The 19,631-nt window shown below is 62.9% G+C and overlaps 2 protein-coding genes across 23 annotated transcripts; one reads left to right on the forward strand and one right to left on the reverse strand.

The window, feature by feature from the left end:
- Window positions 1–127: 127 nt before the first annotated feature.
- TEKTIP1 (tektin bundle interacting protein 1) lies at window positions 128–2,358 on the forward strand. The gene is made up of 3 exons (XM_068920341.1): window positions 128–1,291; window positions 1,757–1,882; window positions 1,996–2,358. Exons 1-3 carry the CDS (start codon window positions 856–858, stop codon window positions 2,136–2,138), a joined length of 705 nt encoding a protein of 234 aa, XP_068776442.1. The 5' UTR covers window positions 128–855; the 3' UTR covers window positions 2,139–2,358.
- A 125-nt stretch (window positions 2,359–2,483) lies between these two features.
- LOC104140859 (GRAM domain-containing protein 2B-like) lies at window positions 2,484–19,016 on the reverse strand. Of its 22 annotated transcripts, XM_068920334.1 has the most exons (16): window positions 18,651–18,998; window positions 11,845–11,904; window positions 11,532–11,761; window positions 10,525–10,863; window positions 7,116–7,250; window positions 6,784–6,865; window positions 6,372–6,441; window positions 6,188–6,291; window positions 5,701–5,799; window positions 5,247–5,318; window positions 5,032–5,106; window positions 4,361–4,424; window positions 3,919–3,978; window positions 3,542–3,638; window positions 3,078–3,185; window positions 2,484–2,952 (listed from the first exon to the last, which is right to left on the reverse strand). In XM_068920334.1, exons 5-16 carry the CDS (start codon window positions 7,226–7,228, stop codon window positions 2,949–2,951), a joined length of 948 nt encoding a protein of 315 aa, XP_068776435.1. In that variant the 5' UTR covers window positions 7,229–7,250; window positions 10,525–10,863; window positions 11,532–11,761; window positions 11,845–11,904; window positions 18,651–18,998; the 3' UTR covers window positions 2,484–2,948. The 22 variants fall into 22 exon arrangements, 17 of the variants coding, with proteins under 17 accessions (XP_068776435.1, XP_068776436.1, XP_068776432.1 ...); XR_011136431.1 differs by lacking the exon at window positions 11,845–11,904 and having other exon boundaries at window positions 3,078–3,159; window positions 11,532–11,739; window positions 18,651–19,000; XM_068920335.1 differs by lacking the exon at window positions 11,845–11,904 and having other exon boundaries at window positions 11,532–11,739.
- Between the last annotated feature and the right edge of the window lie 615 nt (window positions 19,017–19,631).

Genomic DNA, 19,631 nt, shown 5'->3' on the forward strand with positions numbered 1-19,631 from the left:
GTTGCTGTCTGGAAATTGCATCTGTGAGGCTTTGGCCATGTGGGGAGGGGACAGCAAGTGAATGCTTGGCAGCTCCCAACACAGTGGCTCCACTTTGCTTTCCTGCTGTGGGTTGAGAGCTACAGAGGAGTCTCCAGATGCTCCAGAGCCTGGGCTCAAAGGCCCTCGAGTCTCTGCAGCAAAAACCATCATCGAGTCTGAAGGTATCCTGAGCCCTGATCTCACACAGAGTTTATTGCTACTGCCCAGTTCCCACCTGCCAGCTCATGTTTGCTTTCCTGCTGCTAGAAAATGAGGAAGGAGCAGCCCAAGGCCTCCCTGGCCTTTCCCCGTTTCCTTTTGTGGAGCAGGAAGGGATTGGAGGTGTCCCTGTCCTGGAGCAGCTGCCCCAAGGCCTTCTCCTGCCCCAAGTGCTACCAGCTCCTGGCCCCGTTGCTGGGGGCTGGTTGCTGAGTTCCAGTTCTGGCAACAATAGCCCAGCGCCCAGTGACCTGTGGAGGCAGCCGCAGCGCCTGGGCAGGGCTGAGCGGGTTGGCCACAGGCAGGCATGGAGCTGCGGTGGCACAGACCGTATGTCCCGCAGAGCACTCTTGAGACAGACTTCCCTCTGCCTCTGTGCAGGTGAGAACCTTGCCCACTGCTGGCCCTGGGCAGGGGGAAACCCCTGCCCCCCTCCCCAGGCAATGCAGGATGGAGAGCTGGGGACTGTGTGCCCTCACCCCAGCTGTGCTGTCAGGACTTGTCCAGCCCTGCTGCCCCTTTGTTTTACCAGGGCCAGTGTGGAGGTGGGAGGGGTGCAAGTGTCCAAGCACTGCTGGAGCTGGCTGCTGGGAATGAAGCAGCCCTGGGCCAGACATGGAGACCCCCATCCCTAGGGTCCCTATACCCCTATCCAGCCCTGACAGCTATCAGGGCAAGATTCTGCTTCCCCTGGAGACATTGCAGAGGAGATGCAATGCCCCAGGGCCTGGACAAACATGTCCTCTGCCCCACTCAAGCCCCTGGGGAGCTGCCACCTGTGGCATGAAGCCTTCATGTCTCCTTCCCACCTGCAGTGACCAGTATGTGATGCTGTGGGGGCCCCGTCATGCCCTGGTGCTGAAGCAGGCTGTGCGCTGGAAGTATACCCCCATGGGCCAGGAGGCTGTGGGCCAGAGCTGGTCCACAGGGCTGAGCAGCTGGAGTGAGAGGGAAGACGCGTGGTACACATTGCCTGGCAGCAGCACTCGCCCGGCCTTCCAGCACTGGTATCAGGCCCATGCTGGGCGGGAGCAGGACTGCCTGCCCCAAGGTAAGGAGCTGGGCAGAGACAGGCTGTCCTGGACCAGGGGGAGGTGGAGCAGGAGAGCACTGAGAGATGGCAGCAGACTGGAGGGAAGAAGCATTTGATCAGAGAGCTGTTACTGCCTCAGTTTCCCCACCTGGAGAGCAGCAGCGGTAGCTGGAGCTAGAGCAGTGGAAGCTGCTGGTCTTGCTGCTAGGCAGGATGAGGTTGAGCTTAAGGATGAGGTTGAGCTTAAGGATGAGGTTGAGCTTAAGGATGAGGTTGAGCTTAAGGATGAGGTTGAGCTTAAGGATGAGGTTGAGCTTAAGGATGAGGTTGAGCTTAAGGATGAGGTTGAGCTTAAGGATGAGGTTGAGCTTAAGGATGAGGTTGAGCTTAAGGATGAGGTTGAGCTTAAGGATGAGGTGTGAGGGGTTCATGAGACAAAGCTGTGTGTTCCCTCTCCTGCTGGCTCTGCTTGCTGCCCTACAGCTTACGCCCAGCACCTGCGGGAGGTGGCATGCTGGGACCCTGTCGTCCCTGCTCAATACCTGGGACTCAGCACCCGCTGGGGAGCCTTCCTGTGGCAGGAGAAACCCATCCGGGGGAAGGAGTACAGTAAGAGCTCGGGAAGTAGCTGGGTGCTGGTGGAGCTGTGGTCACTCAGGTGGCTGCAGGGCACCAGGCCTCTGGCTCTGCCTGCTCTCACCCCCTTCCCCTCTGCTTTGCAGTTGTCACCCGCAACCAGAGCCCCAGGGAGCTAGGGGGCAGCTCGGGCTATGTCCCCAGCCTCTCCTTCTGCCAACCCCCTTTCACTACCAGGGACATCCACAGCTGGAGTCATCTCTACCACCAGCCCTCCACCAACCAGTAAACACTGTCCTACAGGATTCCCCCTGGGCTGTTCTTGTGGACAGAGGATGGAGCAGCAGTGATGGGGGCGGACACGGTGACTCCAGCTGCTGAGGGGGGCTCGGGGGCTTGCGGGGGGGGGTGTGCACACCCTGTGCAGGGCCTTTGGGTCTTGGTGCAGGGCTTGGCTGGTAGAGGCATGACAGGACTCCTGCAACCTGCTTTCCCCTGGTAGCACTAAGCACCCAACTACCACAAGTCTTCTCTGTGCACTTTCCTTAGTCCTTAAGACAAGTCCTTCGTTACCTCCCAGCCTTGAGTCATCAGGGAAGGGGACAAGCCCTCAGTGGGCAGGCACCACTGAATGCCTGGTTTCAGGTCTTTTTATTAATAAAACAGTTTGGCCACTTTGCCCCTGCCCTGCAACAGGCCCCCTCGTGCCAACAGCCTCCTGGGCCCAGGTCCCCACTGGGGCCACTGGCTAGCTGCAGTGAGGGTGGGCTGGAGACCACCATGGTCTGATGGCAAGGTGCCCATGCCTGGAACCTGCCCCTCCTCCTGCTGCAGAGGTGGTGGGGACAGAGCTGTGCTGGCTTCTCCTGCTGCTGCTTGGGGCTGTGAGATGGAGCCTCAGAGCCAGGGTTGGGGATGCAGAGGGAGGGCTGGGAGCTGAGGCACCACTGGACTCTTGGTGAGGAGTCCTGGGGTGGAAGGCATGCGGTGGTTGAGCTTGTCCCCGAAAGGCATTGGAAAGGTGCTGTGTGGCCCTGGAGTGCTTGTCTTGTTTTCTAGTGCCCAGGTGACAGCAGGATCCCTGCTGGCCTCATGTCTTCTACCTGTAGGAGCAGAGGGGAGCCAGAGTGAGGGCACAGGCATGTCTGTCCCTGTTCAGGCCTCTCCTAGCTCCCTGCAGGGCTGGCATCACCTCCTGCCCCTCCACCACTGGCCCCCAGCAACTCACTGGTGCTGCACGTTGAAGTCCGGCCAAGCCCCCATGGATGTCAGCTGCTGCTCCAGCTCAACGATGCGCAGGCCCATGTACCCTGAGGACATCAGCAGGGCCACCATGCTAGGGCACAGGGCAGTGTCAGGCCCAGGGCACAAAGTAGGAGGCAGTAACCGCGCATGGCTGGGAAAACTCAGGCATGGTGCCTAGGGGCAGTGCCCAGCACCAGCATCGCAGCAAGGGCTCCAGTACCCCTCCCCGCCTTGGGACACTGTGGGCAAGAGAGGTGGTGGTGGTGGTGGGCAGATGCCCATGGAAGGGGGGGGTGGGGGAGAGTCAGGGCTGCCAATGCCTCACTGTGTGAGGATGTGGGGTGAATGGGAACCTAGGGCTTGGTGGTGTGCAGGGTGCCAGGAAGCCCGGGGTAGCGGGAGCAAGGGTGAAGCTATGAGATGTATGAACAGGTCTTAGGGACTCACAGCAGCAGGTAGATGATGATGATGGTGTTGAGGGAGCTCGGCTGGGATAACCAGTCCTTCATGGTCATCTTGGTTGGTACTGCAGTGTGGGGGCCCCCTAGCAGGATGAGGTGCTGTCAGTGCCAGCCCGGCTGGGCTGGCAGCAGGTGGGGGGGGGGTGGGCACTGGTGAAAGCCTCTGCCCCAGCCCCCTTGGTTATCTCTCCCCTCTCCCCATTGCAGCCTGCCCTCTGCCACCTAGCCTGCACCTTGCATCAGGGGACAGTGGGGACAGCTCCTAGGTACCATGGCCGAGCCCAGGCAGTGTTTCCTTCCTCATTGCCCCATCTGATCCACCCCAGAGGCTGCATGTGGCTTTATTGAAGGCCCACGACTCACCTCTGCCCAGAGCAGGCACATCAGCCTCCTCAGCCAGGCTTGGCTTCAGGCTTGGTCCATCTGCACAAAACCGGGAGATGTTCATTGAGCACGCCAGGACTGGGAAGGGAACTGGGGAGGAGTGATGGGGAATCGAGCAGGACACACTGGACCCCCACAGGCTGATCCTGCTCTCCCCAGAGCCATGGGAGATGCTGGTTAGGGGCCCATGGGCTGTGTGTGTGTGTGGATGGGGAGGGGCAGCAGAGCTGAGAGCTGAGATCAGGACAGAAACAAGGACGAGGACACAGTCTTGAGGGCTCAACGCTTGTGCCAGCGCACATGGGGCTGTGCCAGACCTCCAGCGGCAGCATGCAGGCTGCACATGTGCAAAAACCCAGTGAGCGGGCAAGGGAGGAACAACAGCATACAGGGGATGCTCAGCTCTGGAGCTGCCACTCACCAGGCTGATCTAGGAGGCTGTTGAGCTCTAGAGTGCTTTGCTCCAGGTTGGAATGGCTTGAGGCCTGAAATTTAAAAAAAAAAAAAAAAAAAAAAACTCCAGTCACAGAGCCCTTCCCTGGGCATCAGCCCTGCCCACTGCACCTCCACCACAGCCACAGGGAGACGTGTTGGACCCACCAGTACTCGGCTGGGAAAGGTGCTGGAGATGACACAGTGAACTGTCAGAAAAGGAGCTGGGACACAACAGAGCTGCTGTGGCCAGGCATGAGCCCCAAGTCACTGCATGACCCTGCAGTTGTCAGCGGCACCAGGACAGAGCCCAAAGGCTCCTTGAGGTTCTGGGGCCTGCACAGCACTGTGCTGGGGCACTGTAACTCTGTATTTCCACTCTACCCTGACAGCGCTCCCTGGGGGCAGCAGGCACCCACACAGCTTGGTGAGAGGGATCCTAGGTCACCCCCCCCCTCCACCCCCCCCCCCAACCCTGGGGCTGGAGCAGGAATCCCCCAGGGCAGCTCAGCAGAGTAGAGCTGCCTCCAGCCCTGTCTGACCCATCCTGGCAGGGCCAGACACAGAGCCTGAACTGCTGGTAGAGGGTGACAAGGGGAACCATGTCAGCCTGTACATCCCTCTGCCTAAATCCCACGGCCAGCAATGTCCCATCTTTACCAGAGTTTCCTTAAGGATTTGCTCGGTGCTGCCATTGAGGGGAGAGACCGAAGGACTGCCATTCCAGTTGTTATGCTGGGCAAGGAGAAAAGAAGATTGGGTGATGGGGGAGACTGGGTCTGCTGGAGAGCCCCCACAGTCCTTGTAATGGGGGGGGGGGGGAAGGGAGGGAAGAGAGCCCCTACATGTCCAGACTCTCACAGTGCAGCACCTACCTGCAGGTGTTTGCAAACCGACTTCAGGAGCTGGTATGTGGCCTCCCGCCGGTGCAGTGACACAAAGAGGAACTGCCGGAGAAGGAAAACGGTTTGCACTGCTTTCTCAGGGAGCGCTGAGTATAGCCCTGCCAGCTGCAGGGATAGGGAGCTGGCATCCCATGGAAAAGAGACTTCCACCTGGAAACCCCCAACATCCCTACAGTGCCAGAACTGCTGGTCTGGGGCTTGCCTGTCCCTTGGGGGAGTTCATCTGGGCAGCAGGAGAGCAGGGTTCAATCCCTGCTCTGCCTGGAGGGATGTGACACCCCGGTTATGCTCAGAAGGGTGCCCAACACTCACAGGGCTGGTTTGGCTGCTTTGCCTCTGCTCCCTGCCGACACTGGTCCTGCTGCTTCCTTTCACCCTGTCTCCTCACCCCATCTTCCCCCACACCGGTCTGACCTGCTCTTACCTTCTCTCCCTCAGCTGTGCGGATGCTGAGTGCGTTGGGGACCAGGAGTGCTGTGTTAGTCTTCTTGAGGGTGGAGATGGAAGGGACAGGGACCAGTGCCTGGGCCAAGAGGAGATCAAACAGCATGAGGGGTTGTGCGGCAACGTCCCCAGAGCAGGAGGTGCAAAACACGTGTCAGGCTCGGAGGGCTGAAAGCCTTACACGCACACGGACCAACTCCACACGTTTGCCACATCGACACACCAGCCTCAAGCCACAGGCAGGCCCCATGCTGCCCACCGTTATCCCCCACCCCCTTTGCTCACTGCCCTCGCATCATGTGCTCTGCCTGCCTGCCCATGTACCCCTGCACCTGCCAGAGGCACCTGGCCCCATGCTGCCACTCACAGAATCACAGAATGGTTTAGGTTAGAAGGGACCTCTGGAGATCATCTAGTCCAACCTCCCTGCTCAAGCACTCCCCTGCCAGCAGCTGGCTGGGTCTCACCTTGATGTCTTTGAGCAGAAGGCTGGAGTGGAAGCAGACGTAGCTGGAGGAGATGTAGAGATGGCCATGATAGGGCACTTCTTTCTGCCAGGCACAGGAGAAACCTGGCACAGGAGAGAAGGGACAGGCTCAGAGGGGAGCTGGGAGGGTGGGGGGGAATGGGGACCAGGCTCAGGACACTCACAGCCCAGCAACACTTCCTTCTCGGCAACCTCCTTGAAGACCTTGCGGAAACTTGCTGCGCGCTTGCTCAGCTGCGGGAGAGAGAGAGAGAATCAGCAGGAGGCCAGGAGCAGGGAGATGACACAGCGCTTGGGGCCAAGGCGGAGCCCTGGCACCAGTGGCCTCCCCATAGCCCTCGCTTTATCTCTACATCTGTCATGAAACTGGGACGTGTCCCACCCTGGCTCCTTAGCCCAGGCAAAGGGACACGTGCACCCAGGGGACGTCACTGCCAAGGGCATACCCAGCCCTGGGACAACCATTGTGGAGGGAAGCACAGGGCTGGAGGTGGGGCCCACCCTTCCCAAGGCAGCTTGGACCCCTTTCTCACCCCCGTCACCGCCTGAGGAGCCAGCCCGCTCCCACAGACTCACAGACGAGGATGAGCCTGCCTGCTTGCCCGTGGCTGCATCCTTCTCAGTCTCCTTGCAGAAGGAGGGGTCATAGGTTCTGGATCTGGAACAAAGCAGGGAGCAGAGGTGAGCAGGGACATGCTGACAAGGGGGCTGCACGCGTGAGGCCGCTCCTGTCCACGCGCATGTGGAAGTTGTGCCTCCCATCATGTGCACTGGCCCAGGTGGTGGTGGGCACCGGGTGACAGCAGGGTTTGCTGTTGCAACACCCAGGGGAGAACCCAGCGAGGCCGAGACATGGCCGTGCTGGACTGTGGCTTGGGGATGGGGGTCTGCCATGGTGCAGAGCCCACCTGGTGAGTGTGACGTCTCTCCTCTGCTGGGTGTCTGCGTTGCTCCTCTCCTCTAGGCTCTGCCACTTCTTCTTCAGCACCTTCTTCTTGCTCTTCTTGTACTTCCCCAACATGAAGGAAGAATCTGCCAAGCAGCTGGGAGAGAAGAGGGCAGGTTAAGGGAGATGGGTCCCCACGCACCACAGCACAGGGTGGTGGGGGCAGCCAGTCACCCCTGCTCCAGCTGATGGGGCTAAGGCCAGCCCAGAGCCACTGGCCTGTCCCCCGTTCCTACATCCCCTCAACAGCAACGCAGCAGCTCCTGCGCCAGCGGACGGCCTCGCAGCGGGGCTGGCGAGCCCCAGGACCTTGCGCAGGAAGGGGCACGTGGGAGCAGCGGTACCAGCGATGGCCTGCCCTCCCGCGTGCACAGGAGGAGCTGGGATGGCAGCAGGCAGCCCAGGTGACCGTGTCCCCCATGCAGGGAATGGGCGCGAGGGCAAAGCCCCTCCAGGATGGAGCTACATCCCCGTTGGGACCAGGAGAGCAAAGTCCACACCAGCACCTCTCCCACCTCATGTTCGAACGGGGAGTAACAGTGAAAGTCAGCTGCAGTTATCCCCAGCTCATAGCAAAACTAAGGCAGCGGCAGCACCCAGGGGATGGGCACAGACGCGCAGGCCCCTGCGTAGAGCCCTGGCCCCCGACCAGCTTTGCACATATGGGGGTTTTGGATGCAGAGCGGAGGCTGGCGGATTCCCCCATCTCCAGCTGCAGAGGCTGCGGCAAAGGAGCCAGCAGAGCTGGGCTGGGCATGGCGAGACACAGGTGCGGGGGCCAGCGCTCTGTCCTCTCCCCACACAAGTCCTGCCTGCAAAACGCTGGCCCCAGCCGGAGGTTGGCAAACGCCGGCCCCTTCTCAGCTGCCCACACAGGAGCCAGCCTGTTCGCCGGGCTCTGCCGAGCCTGCGGCCCCGAGCTGGGGCCGGCCCACTGGCGCGAAGGACGTGGGGCAGGGCGAGGACTGCGCGCTGGGCCCCGGCTGCCCGCCCTCCTCCGTGCCGTGGGGAGGTCTAGGGGGAGGCAGGCATGGGGCAGCAATGTATGTGGCTGCTCTGTGGGCCCCAGGGGTGAGCTGGCCAGGACAGAGGTGGGCATCGTGTGCCTGCCTGATTGGCTCTTGGGGATCACCGAGATATTTCGGGAACCCGTAACGAAACCTCTGCAAATGCAAAACCGGGGCAGGATAGGGCTGCGTGGGCATTATGATAAACCTTTGCGGCACCTGCAGAGGAAGAGGCCGTGGGTGAGGAGGGAGTGGCGTGCCGGGGCTCTGCCGGAGTCCTGCCTGCTCCCATGCCTCAGTTTCCCCAGCTGCACCCTGACAGGGAACCCCATGGGGTGCCGGCAGGCCACGGGCCGGAGGGCTCGGCGGTGACTGCCCGGGGCAGTGGTCAGTTCCCGGCTGCTCTGCCACGGCCGGCAGGGATCTGGGCGGCCAGAGCGCTGCCATTTTTTCCATTCAGACGGTTTTCAGGAAAAGCCGCACCTCGTCCTCACGCTCTCTGCGGCATTTCCCTCCCCGCTCCTCGAAACGCAGCGCCAGGAGAAAGGCGAACGCCCGCCTTCCCTCCAGCCTGAACGCTCCCCCGGCCTCCGGACGGCACCGCAGGGAGCAGGGCAGGACGCCTGGTCCCGCCGGCGGCCAGCTGGGACGCAGCACCCACTGCTCCCTGCTGGCAGGGCAGCGGGTGACAGGACACCTGGGTCCTTCCCCATCTCCGGCGAGCCACTAAGGGGTTGTGACGCTGGGAGAGCCGGGTCGGTCCCCGGCCCCCCGCGCGTTGGGGCGAGGGGTGAATGGCCCACGCTGGCAGGGGAGGCAGGACGTGTCCCCCGCTCCGGGCACCCCGGTCTCTCCGGGAGGTGACAAACAGGCTGTGGCGGGTCAGGAGCCGGACCACAGTTCACAGATCCCAAATCCCTTCCCGCGGGACAGATCCTGTCCCCCACGTGGTACCTCATGGCGGGAAAGGCCGAGACCTCCCGGCCCGGCCAGCCTGCGCCGAGGTCCTGCTCTCTGCTCAGCTCCATCTCAGCCGGCCCGGCTCCCACGCACGCACTCCTAGACCCTGCCCCTCGGCAGCAGCCACCTCCTCCTCCTCCTGGTGAGGAAGGGTGGGCCGCCGCGCCTGCCGGCCAGGACCAGGCTCACCAGCACCAGCCTAAGCAAGTTCTTCTGGGAGGCGTCAGGCTGAAGAGCAGCGCCCCGGCGGGCGGGCGGCGCGGGAGCCCCTGCTTCTGCTGCCACCCGTGCCGCGCTCCGGCCACCGAGCACCTCGGAGCGGCACCGGGCGCACGAGCTGGAGTCCGACCCTCGCCAAGGGCTGGAAGGGGGCAAGAGCCGCAGCACTGGCGCTCGCGGGTCTCCCGAGCTGTGCGTTAAACCCCCGGATCCTGGTGGGAGGCGGGACCAGTGGGCTCGGTAGCTGCCCCGCTCCTGTACCCACTTGCCCGTGGCGCTCTGCTTCCCAGCGCTCCCTGCCAGCAGCGGGACGCCCTCGCGCGCAGCTCCGCTTCCAAGGGCCGAAGGGTTTCCGCACCAGGAGCCCCTTGGAGAGGGCTGGGAGGCAGCATTCAAGCACCAGCGCTGCCAGGGTGATCCCGACCCCGTCTCCGGGTGCTCCTCCGCAGAGCTGCCCCGGCAGTCGCCCACGCGCTGTCTTCCACCCCACCAAGCCTGCCGTTGGGAGGAAGAGGACGCAGTGGGGATGCCCAGCCGCACAGGAGCCCTGAGGGACGGAAAGGGAGGTCTGCTCCAGAGCTGAAAACCTGCAAATTCCCCAAGCAAGCGGGGCCCCCTGGAGCAGCTGGCCGCCGGGCCCTGCCGGGGCTCAGAGCCCCACGGGCTGCTGCAAACGCTCCTGCCTGCGCTGCCCCGGACCAGGGACACCCTGATGCCTGGTGGAAAGGGGAAAAAAACAGGGATGGGGCCAGAGACCGCAGGGGCAGCTGGCTCCAGCAGTGGGTCACAGCCCATGGGATCAAGCGCAAAATCACTCTCTCAAGGCCTTGGTAGCAGTACCGCACACCGGCTGCCCCCAAACCAACAGCAACCGCGTCACCAGCCCGGCCAGAGCTGACAGCCGGCGCAACACCCGGCACAGAGCTAAACGCGCCCCAGCAGCATCACCCACCTTGCGCCAGCTCCCCCACACCCAGACTCCCCGCGAGCAGGGAGGGAGCCGAGCCTTTCCGTGCATCACTTCTCCTCCCCAGGCAGCTGGGGCACGTTTCGCCTCCTACCTTCCCGCAGGGGGAGTTTATTTCTAGGGCATGAGTAGGTAGCCTGGAGAAGCTGAGCTCTGAGAACAGACGGAGCACTGAGAAAAACAGGAAGGAACTGGAAAAGAGGTGGGATTCGGCTCACCTGGCTCAGGGAGGGGTCAGGGCAGCCTGCCCTGCCCGGCTGCAGGTACCGACAGCTGCAGGGCGCTGCTTTGGCTGTGGATCGGCTCCCCGTGGTGCACGGCGCTGTACGGTCACAGTAGAGGCCTGGAGGCCAGTCCCACCCTGCCCTGGACTCACGTACTCAGGAGGATGGAGGGCATCCGCGATTCAGTACATCTCGGGGCTCAGGGATTTGCTTGGGGTCTGTCCTGCAGCTCACCGGCCTTGCGCTCAACCGCGGATTCGGGAGGAAGGCCACGTTCTGTCCACCAGCCCTGAACCCCAGCCCTGACCCGGGAGCAGGGAAGCAGCACGTCGCCTGTGCGGAGGTTACAGGCAACTCATGGCAGGGCCGAGGAGGACCAAGGTGCGCTGACAACAGATTCCCCGAAGGTCAGGAGGGGAAAAAACCCTGCAGGATCACTAGAGCATGTGCCAAGGACGCACCCGCCTCCTGGCTTTGGGCTCCCTGCTGATTCACACCTTGCTCTCTGGACCTGCTGTCATAAAGCTTCCTGTAAACCTGCTTTCCCACCAGCACCAGCTGGTCACGAGGAACCAGCCATAAACCACGATTTACTGCTTGGCCAGTACAAACAGCTCAGCACTGGGCGGGGGTGCCAGGACCCAGGCTCTGCAACCCTCCAGCACCCACACTGTCCATTCCTCCCCCCCCAGGACCCCAGCTCTATGGCCCGCAGGACCCCAACTGTGCGGCCCCCCAGGACCTAGACTTGTCCAACTCCCCCCAGGACCCCAGTTCTCCAACCCCCAGGGCCCCAGTTCTACAGCCCCCCAGGACCTCAACTGTGCAGCCCCCCAGATGTGCAGCCCCCCAGGACCCCGGCCCCCCTGGGACGGCGTGCTCTTCCTCCCCCTTCCCCAACCTGACCTCTCCATAAACAGCACATGGGCAGGGGCTAACTGAGCACGCACCAACTAAAATCCGTCTAGTATGCAAATATGACTAGGAGTCAATCATCTTACCCCATAATGTTAGAGAAGGAAATTGTAACTGATTTAGTTTCAGGACTGTTGGAGAAGGAAATTGTAGCCAATTTAGCTTCAGCTTAGCGTAAGTCTGACTCTTGCTTAGCGTAAGTGCCTAAAGTAGATGAAGCCTGCAGGACTCAAGGCTGAACTGTCAACACACTCCAGAAACATTGCTGATGATGTGACATGGCCAACGTTGTAGCTGCAAAACCAATTAAAACTAGCTAACAAAGATACAAAATTAGTTAATGAGGATACAAAGTAGAATGCAGGAGACAAGATGGGATACACCTGGGTTGTGGTTGACCTTTGAGAAGATAAGGGACTGCGAAAAACAATGGCAACCAGCCTAGGATGTGGCCAGGACCTGTCGGAAGGAGACAGACACCAATCAGGAGGAGACAGACACCAATCAGGAGGAGACAGACACCAATCAGGAGGAGACAGGCCACTGACTCAGTAAAAAGATTGGAGGAGACCTTCACTAGCAGGCAGGAAAACAAAACTGTAAAGGGTATAATTACCCCAGAATTTCTTTGTTTGGGGTCCCTCTCTGGAGGCACCCAACTCGAGCTGTTACTGCGCTGTAATATCATTTAAATAAATAATTAATTTTGCTGTTATACGTGCATGAGACTCTGCTCCTCAGAAACCTAGGGTCGAACTGATTCCATAGGACCTCAACTGTGCAGCCCCCCAGGACCCCGGCCCCCCTGGGACGGCGTGCTCTTCCTCCCCCTTCCCCAACCTGACCTCTCCATAAACAGCACATGGCCAGGGGCTAACTGAGCACGCGCCAACTAAAATCTGTCTAGTATGCAAATATGACTAGGAGTCAATCATCTTACCTCATAAATAGGGGGCGGCCCAGAGCCCGCTGAGCTCTCCTGCGCAGCAGCAGGCTGCACAGCAGGATCTCCTCGTGAGCAGGGATGCCTGTCAAGGTCAGTCCTCCAGGGCGAGAGATTCCTCGCCCGCGACAGATCCTCGGTAAGTGACTAATAGTGTGCTCAAACTTTGCTAAGCTGATCTCAGATTCATTGTGCATGTAATCCTTAGACATAAACTGTTGACCAAGCCTGGGACTAAGACTGGATCCAGTTGCACCTAGACTCCTCTGAGGAGTCTGGAAAGCAAGGGGGTCCACTTTGAACATCAGGACTCAACGGGAGGGTCTGCTGGACGCTCTCGTCTGACCCTGTCCTCCAGGCAGTAAATAACTGAGCGAACCTTGCCATCGACCCTCGTTAAACCACTCTTATTTACGATTGAACTTTGTTAAATCACTGTCTTACCTCAATAAAACGTATCGCTATTTCTCTCTTATGAGTGAAGTGCATCACTGCTCACACCCCCGGGACCCCAGCTCTGCAGCCCCCCAGGAGCACGGCCCCCCAAGACCCTCGCTCTGCAGCTCCCCAGGACTGGGGCCACTGGGGCAGGAGGTGCTGGGGACAGGGGTGTCCCCAGGCAGGGTGAGCAGGCGAGGGGCACACACCCCACACCGTCACCCTGCCTGGGCTTCCCCTGTGCCCCCCGCCCCCCCGGCACCCACCCACCCGCGCCCCGGGAGGCGTGCAGGGTGCCGTGCACACGTGCACATCCATGAGGGCGCCACTGTCCCGCGACCCGGCCAGCGTGCGCACAGCCGCCGGCACGCACACCCGGCGACCCGCGACACCCCACGAGCCGCGTGCGTCCACGCAACACATGCACCCTGTGCGAGTGTGCACGCCCTCCGTGGCACGCACCCACCCACCCGCATCCCTCATAGGCACCAACACCTCGTCACACACACACCCATCACACCCCCTGTCACACACACACAAACTTGTCACACAGAAACCTGTCACAATCCCACCCTTCCACCTCACACACACACGGACCCTCGCTCACTCAAACACACCGTCACTCACACCCCCACACACACTGTCACTCACAAGCACACACACCCTCATACCGATCCCTCAGCCACACACAGAAACACACACGCTCACCCCGTGACACACTAACACGTACACCTTATCTCAGTCTCACACACACACACACACCATCCTCTCAAACATACGTACACACTACCAAAAACACCCACACATGCACACCTTCTCACGCACACACCTACACCTTCACACACTAACACACATGCACAACCTCTCTCACAAAAATGCACACACCCACACCCCATTACACACTAAAACACACGCGCACCCTCTAATCCACACACCTACACCCTCACACACTAATACACACGCACATCCTCTCACACACTCACCCACACCCTCTCCCACACTAACATACCCACACCCCATCACAGTAACACACACCCACGCCCTCTCACACACACCCCAACCCATCACACGCTAACACACACGCACGCCCTTTCTCACACCCCCCCCACACCCTACCATGCACTAACACACACCCACACCCTCTCACATACACACACATCGTCACACACTAACACACACCCATGCCCTCTCTCTCACCCCCACACCCCGTCACACGCTAACACACACCCGCACCCCCTCTCACCCCCACACCCCGTCACACGCTAACACACACCCGCACCCTCTCTCACCCCCACACCCCGTCACACGCTAACACACACCCGCACCCCCTCTCACCCCCACACCCCGTCACACGCTAACACACCCCCGCACCCCCTCTCACCCCACACCCCGTCACACGCTAACACACACCCGCACCCCCTCTCACCCCCACACCCCGTCACACGCTAACACACACCCGCACCCTCTCTCACCCCCACACCCCGTCACACGCTAACACACACGCACGCCCTTTCTCACACCCCCCCCACACCCTACCATGCACTAACACACACCCACACCCTCTCACATACACACACATCGTCACACACTAACACACACCCATGCCCTCTCTCTCACCCCCACACCCCGTCACACGCTAACACACACCCGCACCCCCTCTCACCCCCACACCCCGTCACACGCTAACACACACCCGCACCCTCTCTCACCCCCACACCCCGTCACACGCTAACACACACCCGCACCCCCTCTCACCCCCACACCCCGTCACACGCTAACACACCCCCGCACCCCCTCTCACCCCCACACCCCGTCACACGCTAACACACACCCGCACCCCCTCTCACCCCCACACCCCGTCACACGCTAACACACACCCGCACCCTCTCTCACCCCCACACCCCGTCACACGCTAACACACACCCGCACCCTCTCTCACCCCCACACCCCGTCACACGCTAACACACACCCGCACCCTCTCTCACCCCACACCCTGTCACACGCTAACACACACGCGCACCCCGTCACACGCTAACACACACGCGCACCCTCTCTCACCCCACACCCCGTCACACGCTAACACACACCCGCACCCCCTCTCACCCCCACACCCCGTCACACGCTAACACACACCCGCACCCTCTCTCACCCCCACACCCCGTCACACGCTAACACACACCCGCACCCCCTCTCACCCCACACCCCGTCACACGCTAACACACACCCGCACCCCCTCTCACCCCACACCCCGTCACACGCTAACACACCCCCGCACCCTCTCTCACCCCCACACCCCGTCACACGCTAACACACACCCGCACCCTCTCTCACCCCCACACCCCGTCACACGCTAACACACACCCGCACCCTCTCTCACCCCCACACCCCGTCACACGCTAACACACACCCGCACCCCCTCTCACCCCACACCCCGTCACACGCTAACACACACCCGCACCCCCTCTCACCCCACACCCCGTCACACGCTAACACACACCCGCACCCCCTCTCACCACACACCCCGTCACACGCTAACACACACCCGCACCCTCTCTCACCCCACACCCCGTCACACGCTAACACACACCCGCACCCTCTCTCACCCCCACACCCCGTCACACGCTAACACACACCCGCACCCCCTCTCACCCCACACCCCGTCACACGCTAACACACACCCGCACCCTCTCTCACCCCCACACCCCGTCACACGCTAACACACACCCGCACCCCCTTTCACCCCCACACCCCGTCACACGCTAACACACACCCGCACCCCCTCTCACCCCCACACCCCGTCACACGCTAACCACACCCGCACCCCCTCTCACCCCCACACCCCGTCACACGCTAACACACACCCGCACCCTCTCTCACCCCCACACCCCGTCACACGCTAACACACCCCCGCACCCTCTCTCACCCCACACCCCGTCACACGCTAACACACACCCGCACCCTCTCTCACCCCACACCCCGTCACACGCTAACACACACCCGCACCCTCTCTCACCCCCACACCCCGTCACACGCTAACACACACCCGCACCCCCTCTCACCCCCACACCCCGTCACACGCTAACACACACCCGCACCCTCTCTCACCCCCACACCCCGTCACACGCTAACACACACCCGCACCCTCTCTCACCCCACACCCCGTCACACGCTAACACACACCCGCACCCTCTCTCACCCCCACACCCCGTCACACGCTAACACACACCCGCACCCTCTCTCACCCCCACACCCCGTCACACGCTAACACACACCCGCACCCTCTCTCACCCCCACACCCCGTCACACGCTAACACACACCCGCACCCCCTCTCACCCCCACACCCCGTCACACGCTAACACACACCCGCACCCCCTCTCACCCCCACACCCCGTCACACGCTAACACACACCCGCACCCCCTCTCACCCCCACACCCCGTCACACGCTAACACACACCCGCACCCCCTCTCACCCCCACACCCCGTCACACGCTAACACACACCCGCATCCTCTCTCACCCCCACACCCCGTCACACGCTAACACACACCCGCACCCCCTCTCACCCCCACACCCCGTCACACGCTAACACACACCCGCACCCCCTCTCACCCCCACACCCCGTCACACGCTAACACACACCCGCACCCCCTCTCACCCCCACACCCCGTCACACGCTAACACACACCCGCACCCCCTCTCACCCCCACACCCCGTCACACGCTAACACACACCCGCACCCCCTCTCACCCCCACACCCCGTCACACGCTAACACACACCCGCACCCTCTCTCACCCCCACACCCCGTCACACGCTAACACACACCCGCACCCTCTCTCACCCCCACACCCCGTCACACGCTAACACACACCCGCACCCTCTCTCACCCCCACACCCCGTCACACGCTAACACACACCCGCACCCCCTCTCACCCCCACACCCCGTCACACGCTAACACACACCCGCACCCCCTCTCACCCCCACACCCCGTCACACGCTAACACACACCCGCACCCTCTCTCACCCCCACACCCCGTCACACGCTAACACACACCCGCACCCTCTCTCACCCCACACCCCGTCACACGCTAACACACACCCGCACCCTCTCTCACCCCCACACCCCGTCACACGCTAACACACACCCGCACCCTCTCTCACCCCCACACCCCGTCACACGCTAACACACACCCGCACCCTCTCTCACCCCCACACCCCGTCACACGCTAACACACACCCGCACCCTCTCTCACCCCCACACCCCGTCACACGCTAACACACACCCGCACCCTCTCTCACCCCCACACCCCGTCACACGCTAACACACACCCGCATCCTCTCTCACCCCACACCCCGTCACACGCTAACACACACCCGCACCCTCTCTCACCCCCACACCCCGTCACACGCTAACACACACCCGCACCCTCTCTCACCCCCACACCCCGTCACACGCTAACACACACCCGCACCCTCTCTCACCCCCACACCCCGTCACACGCTAACACACACCCGCACCCCCTCTCACCCCACACCCCGTCACACGCTAACACACACCCGCACCCCCTCTCACCCCCACACCCCGTCACACGCTAACACACACCCGCACCCCCTCTCACCCCCACACCCCGTCACACGCTAACACACACCCGCACCCTCTCTCACCCCCACACCCCGTCACACGCTAACACACACCCGCACCCTCTCTCACCCCCACACCCCGTCACACGCTAACACACACCCGCACCCTCTCTCACCCCCACACCCCGTCACACGCTAACACACACCCGCACCCCCTTTCACCCCCACACCCCGTCACACGCTAACACACACCCGCACCCCCTCTCACCCCCACACCCCGTCACACGCTAACACACACCCGCACCCTCTCTCACCCCCACACCCCGTCACACGCTAACACACACCCGCACCCCCTCTCACCCCCACACCCCGTCACACGCTAACACACACCCGCACCCTCTCTCACCCCACACCCCGTCACACGCTAACACACACCCGCACCCTCTCTCACCCCCACACCCCGTCACACGCTAACACACACCCGCACCCTCTCTCACCCCCACACCCCGTCACACGCTAACACACACCCGCACCCTCTCTCACCCCACACCCCGTCACACGCTAACACACACCCGCACTCACACACGCCCCGCCCCGCCCCCTCCCCAGCCTTGGCCCCGCCCCCGGCCCCGCCCCCCGCGCGGCCCGGCCGGACGGGACACAGCGCAGCGCGCGGCCGGCAGGAGCCCACGTGGGCGCGCCCGCGCCTGCGCACACGCACCCCCGCGCAGGCAGGCCCGCGCACGCCGGCCCCAGCCCGCCCGCACGCCGGTCACACTCACATTCCCGCGCCCCCCCCGGTGCCGTCGCCCTCTGGCCCACCCCGGTGCCCGGGCTCTCCGGGCCGCACCGCAGCTCGCCTGCCCGCTCTGCCACCCACGGCCTCGGCCCAGCACCGCGCCCCCAGGCCCAGGCGGGCTCTGCTGCAAACACAGAGGAAGCTCAGGCGCCAGGGTGGCACCGCGCCCTCCCCGCTGCCTGGGGCAGGGGGCTGGCGCCCCCCGGGGGCCAAAGGGGGCCAGTGCTGCAGGCCAGCTGCGCGCTGGGGCACCGGGTGCTGTCCCTGTGCTCGAGGCACAGCGCTGCAGCAGCACCCGCTGGCCAACCCAGCTCTCCCCAGGCTGCGCTGGCCCCCGGTGGGCGGCACAGTGGTTTTCTGCCCCCCGCTGTTAGCAGCAGCCAGAGCTGGGGCCAGGAACCTTCCGTCCCCTCGCCAAACTCAAATAACCGCTGAATACCTCACCTGCGCGGCAGAAACATGCCGGGGGAGCTTGCAGGCAGCCAGCGAACCTCCTCGCAGCCAGGCCTCCCCGCCGCCTCCGCGGAGCCCCGCGGGCGGTTCCAGCCCACGCACAGCCATGGGGGCCGGGGGCCGCCTCGGCTGCACCCGGGGGGCTGCAGCCGGGACTCGGCGGTTTGTGCTTCGGCTTCACCGGCTGCAACACCCAGCGGTGCCGTGAGGCCCCCCGGGTGCCAGCGCCCTGCAGGGGCCGGGCCCTGGGGTTAACGCTGGGGCGTCCCGCCCCGCGCCCCCTCTCTTCCCTGAAGAGACCCCCTTAACAGCCCACCTCAGGGCTGCCCGGCTGGCAGGGGTGCGGGGAGCTCTCATTGGCTGGTCTCCCCCCCAGAGGCGGGACACAGCGACATAAGAACCAATCAAATGCCACCGCTCGGCAGCCATTTTCTTTCTGGGCACAGCCCCAGTCGCTCGGGCGGCAGCAGCCATCTTTGTTGAGGGCAGCCGCCGTGCCCCAGGTGGGGCTGGCGGCCGCGGGGGCGAAGGGGAGGCAGCAGGGAGCCCCCACCTGCCCCCTCCCACAACAGGGATCTCACTGGGGACAAAGCACCACAACGCTGCAGTACTTCGGGTCAAAAAGCAGGATCCGGGGGCAGGACGAGGGGGAGCAGGCCGGGCCGCGGAGCGGTGTGGGAGCCCAGGCCGCCCTGTCCCCAGCACCCCGTGGCCTTGCCTGCGCTGGTGCTCGGGGGGGGGGGGGGTGCCAGGGCACCACTCCCTGCCCTGCGCAGCACCCGCATCCCACCCCAGCGAGTCCAGCCGGGCTGGGAACACGCAACTGGCTCCTGTTCCTCAGGGCTGCGTTGGCCCCGTGGCGCAGGGCCTGAAGCAGGGGACCAGGCGTCCAGGCAAGCGCTGGGCCTCACGGCACCTGCCCAGAGAGATGCAGAGGCCCTGGGGCAGGGAGGGGCCCAGGGAAGAGGCTCC

This window comes from Struthio camelus, chromosome 26, assembly GCF_040807025.1.
Source record: "Struthio camelus isolate bStrCam1 chromosome 26, bStrCam1.hap1, whole genome shotgun sequence".
Lineage (NCBI taxonomy): Eukaryota > Metazoa > Chordata > Aves > Struthioniformes > Struthionidae > Struthio > Struthio camelus.

Excerpts from the sequence above, each read along its gene's own strand:
- LOC104140859 (XM_068920326.1), bottom strand. Across the intron at positions 6,866-7,115 it reads AGAGACGTCACACTCACCAG|ATCCAGAACCTATGACCCCT; the intron begins GTGGGCTCTGCA and ends GCTTTGTTCCAG. Across the intron at positions 6,442-6,783 it reads AGGCAGGCTCATCCTCGTCT|CTGAGCAAGCGCGCAGCAAG; the intron begins GTGAGTCTGTGG and ends TCTCTCCCGCAG.
- TEKTIP1 (XM_068920341.1), top strand. The coding sequence starts at position 856 with ATGGAGACCCCCATCCCTAGGGTCCCTATACCCCTATCCAGCCCTGAC. Across the intron at positions 1,292-1,756 it reads GCAGGACTGCCTGCCCCAAG|CTTACGCCCAGCACCTGCGG; the intron begins GTAAGGAGCTGG and ends GCTGCCCTACAG. Across the intron at positions 1,883-1,995 it reads CATCCGGGGGAAGGAGTACA|TTGTCACCCGCAACCAGAGC; the intron begins GTAAGAGCTCGG and ends TCTGCTTTGCAG.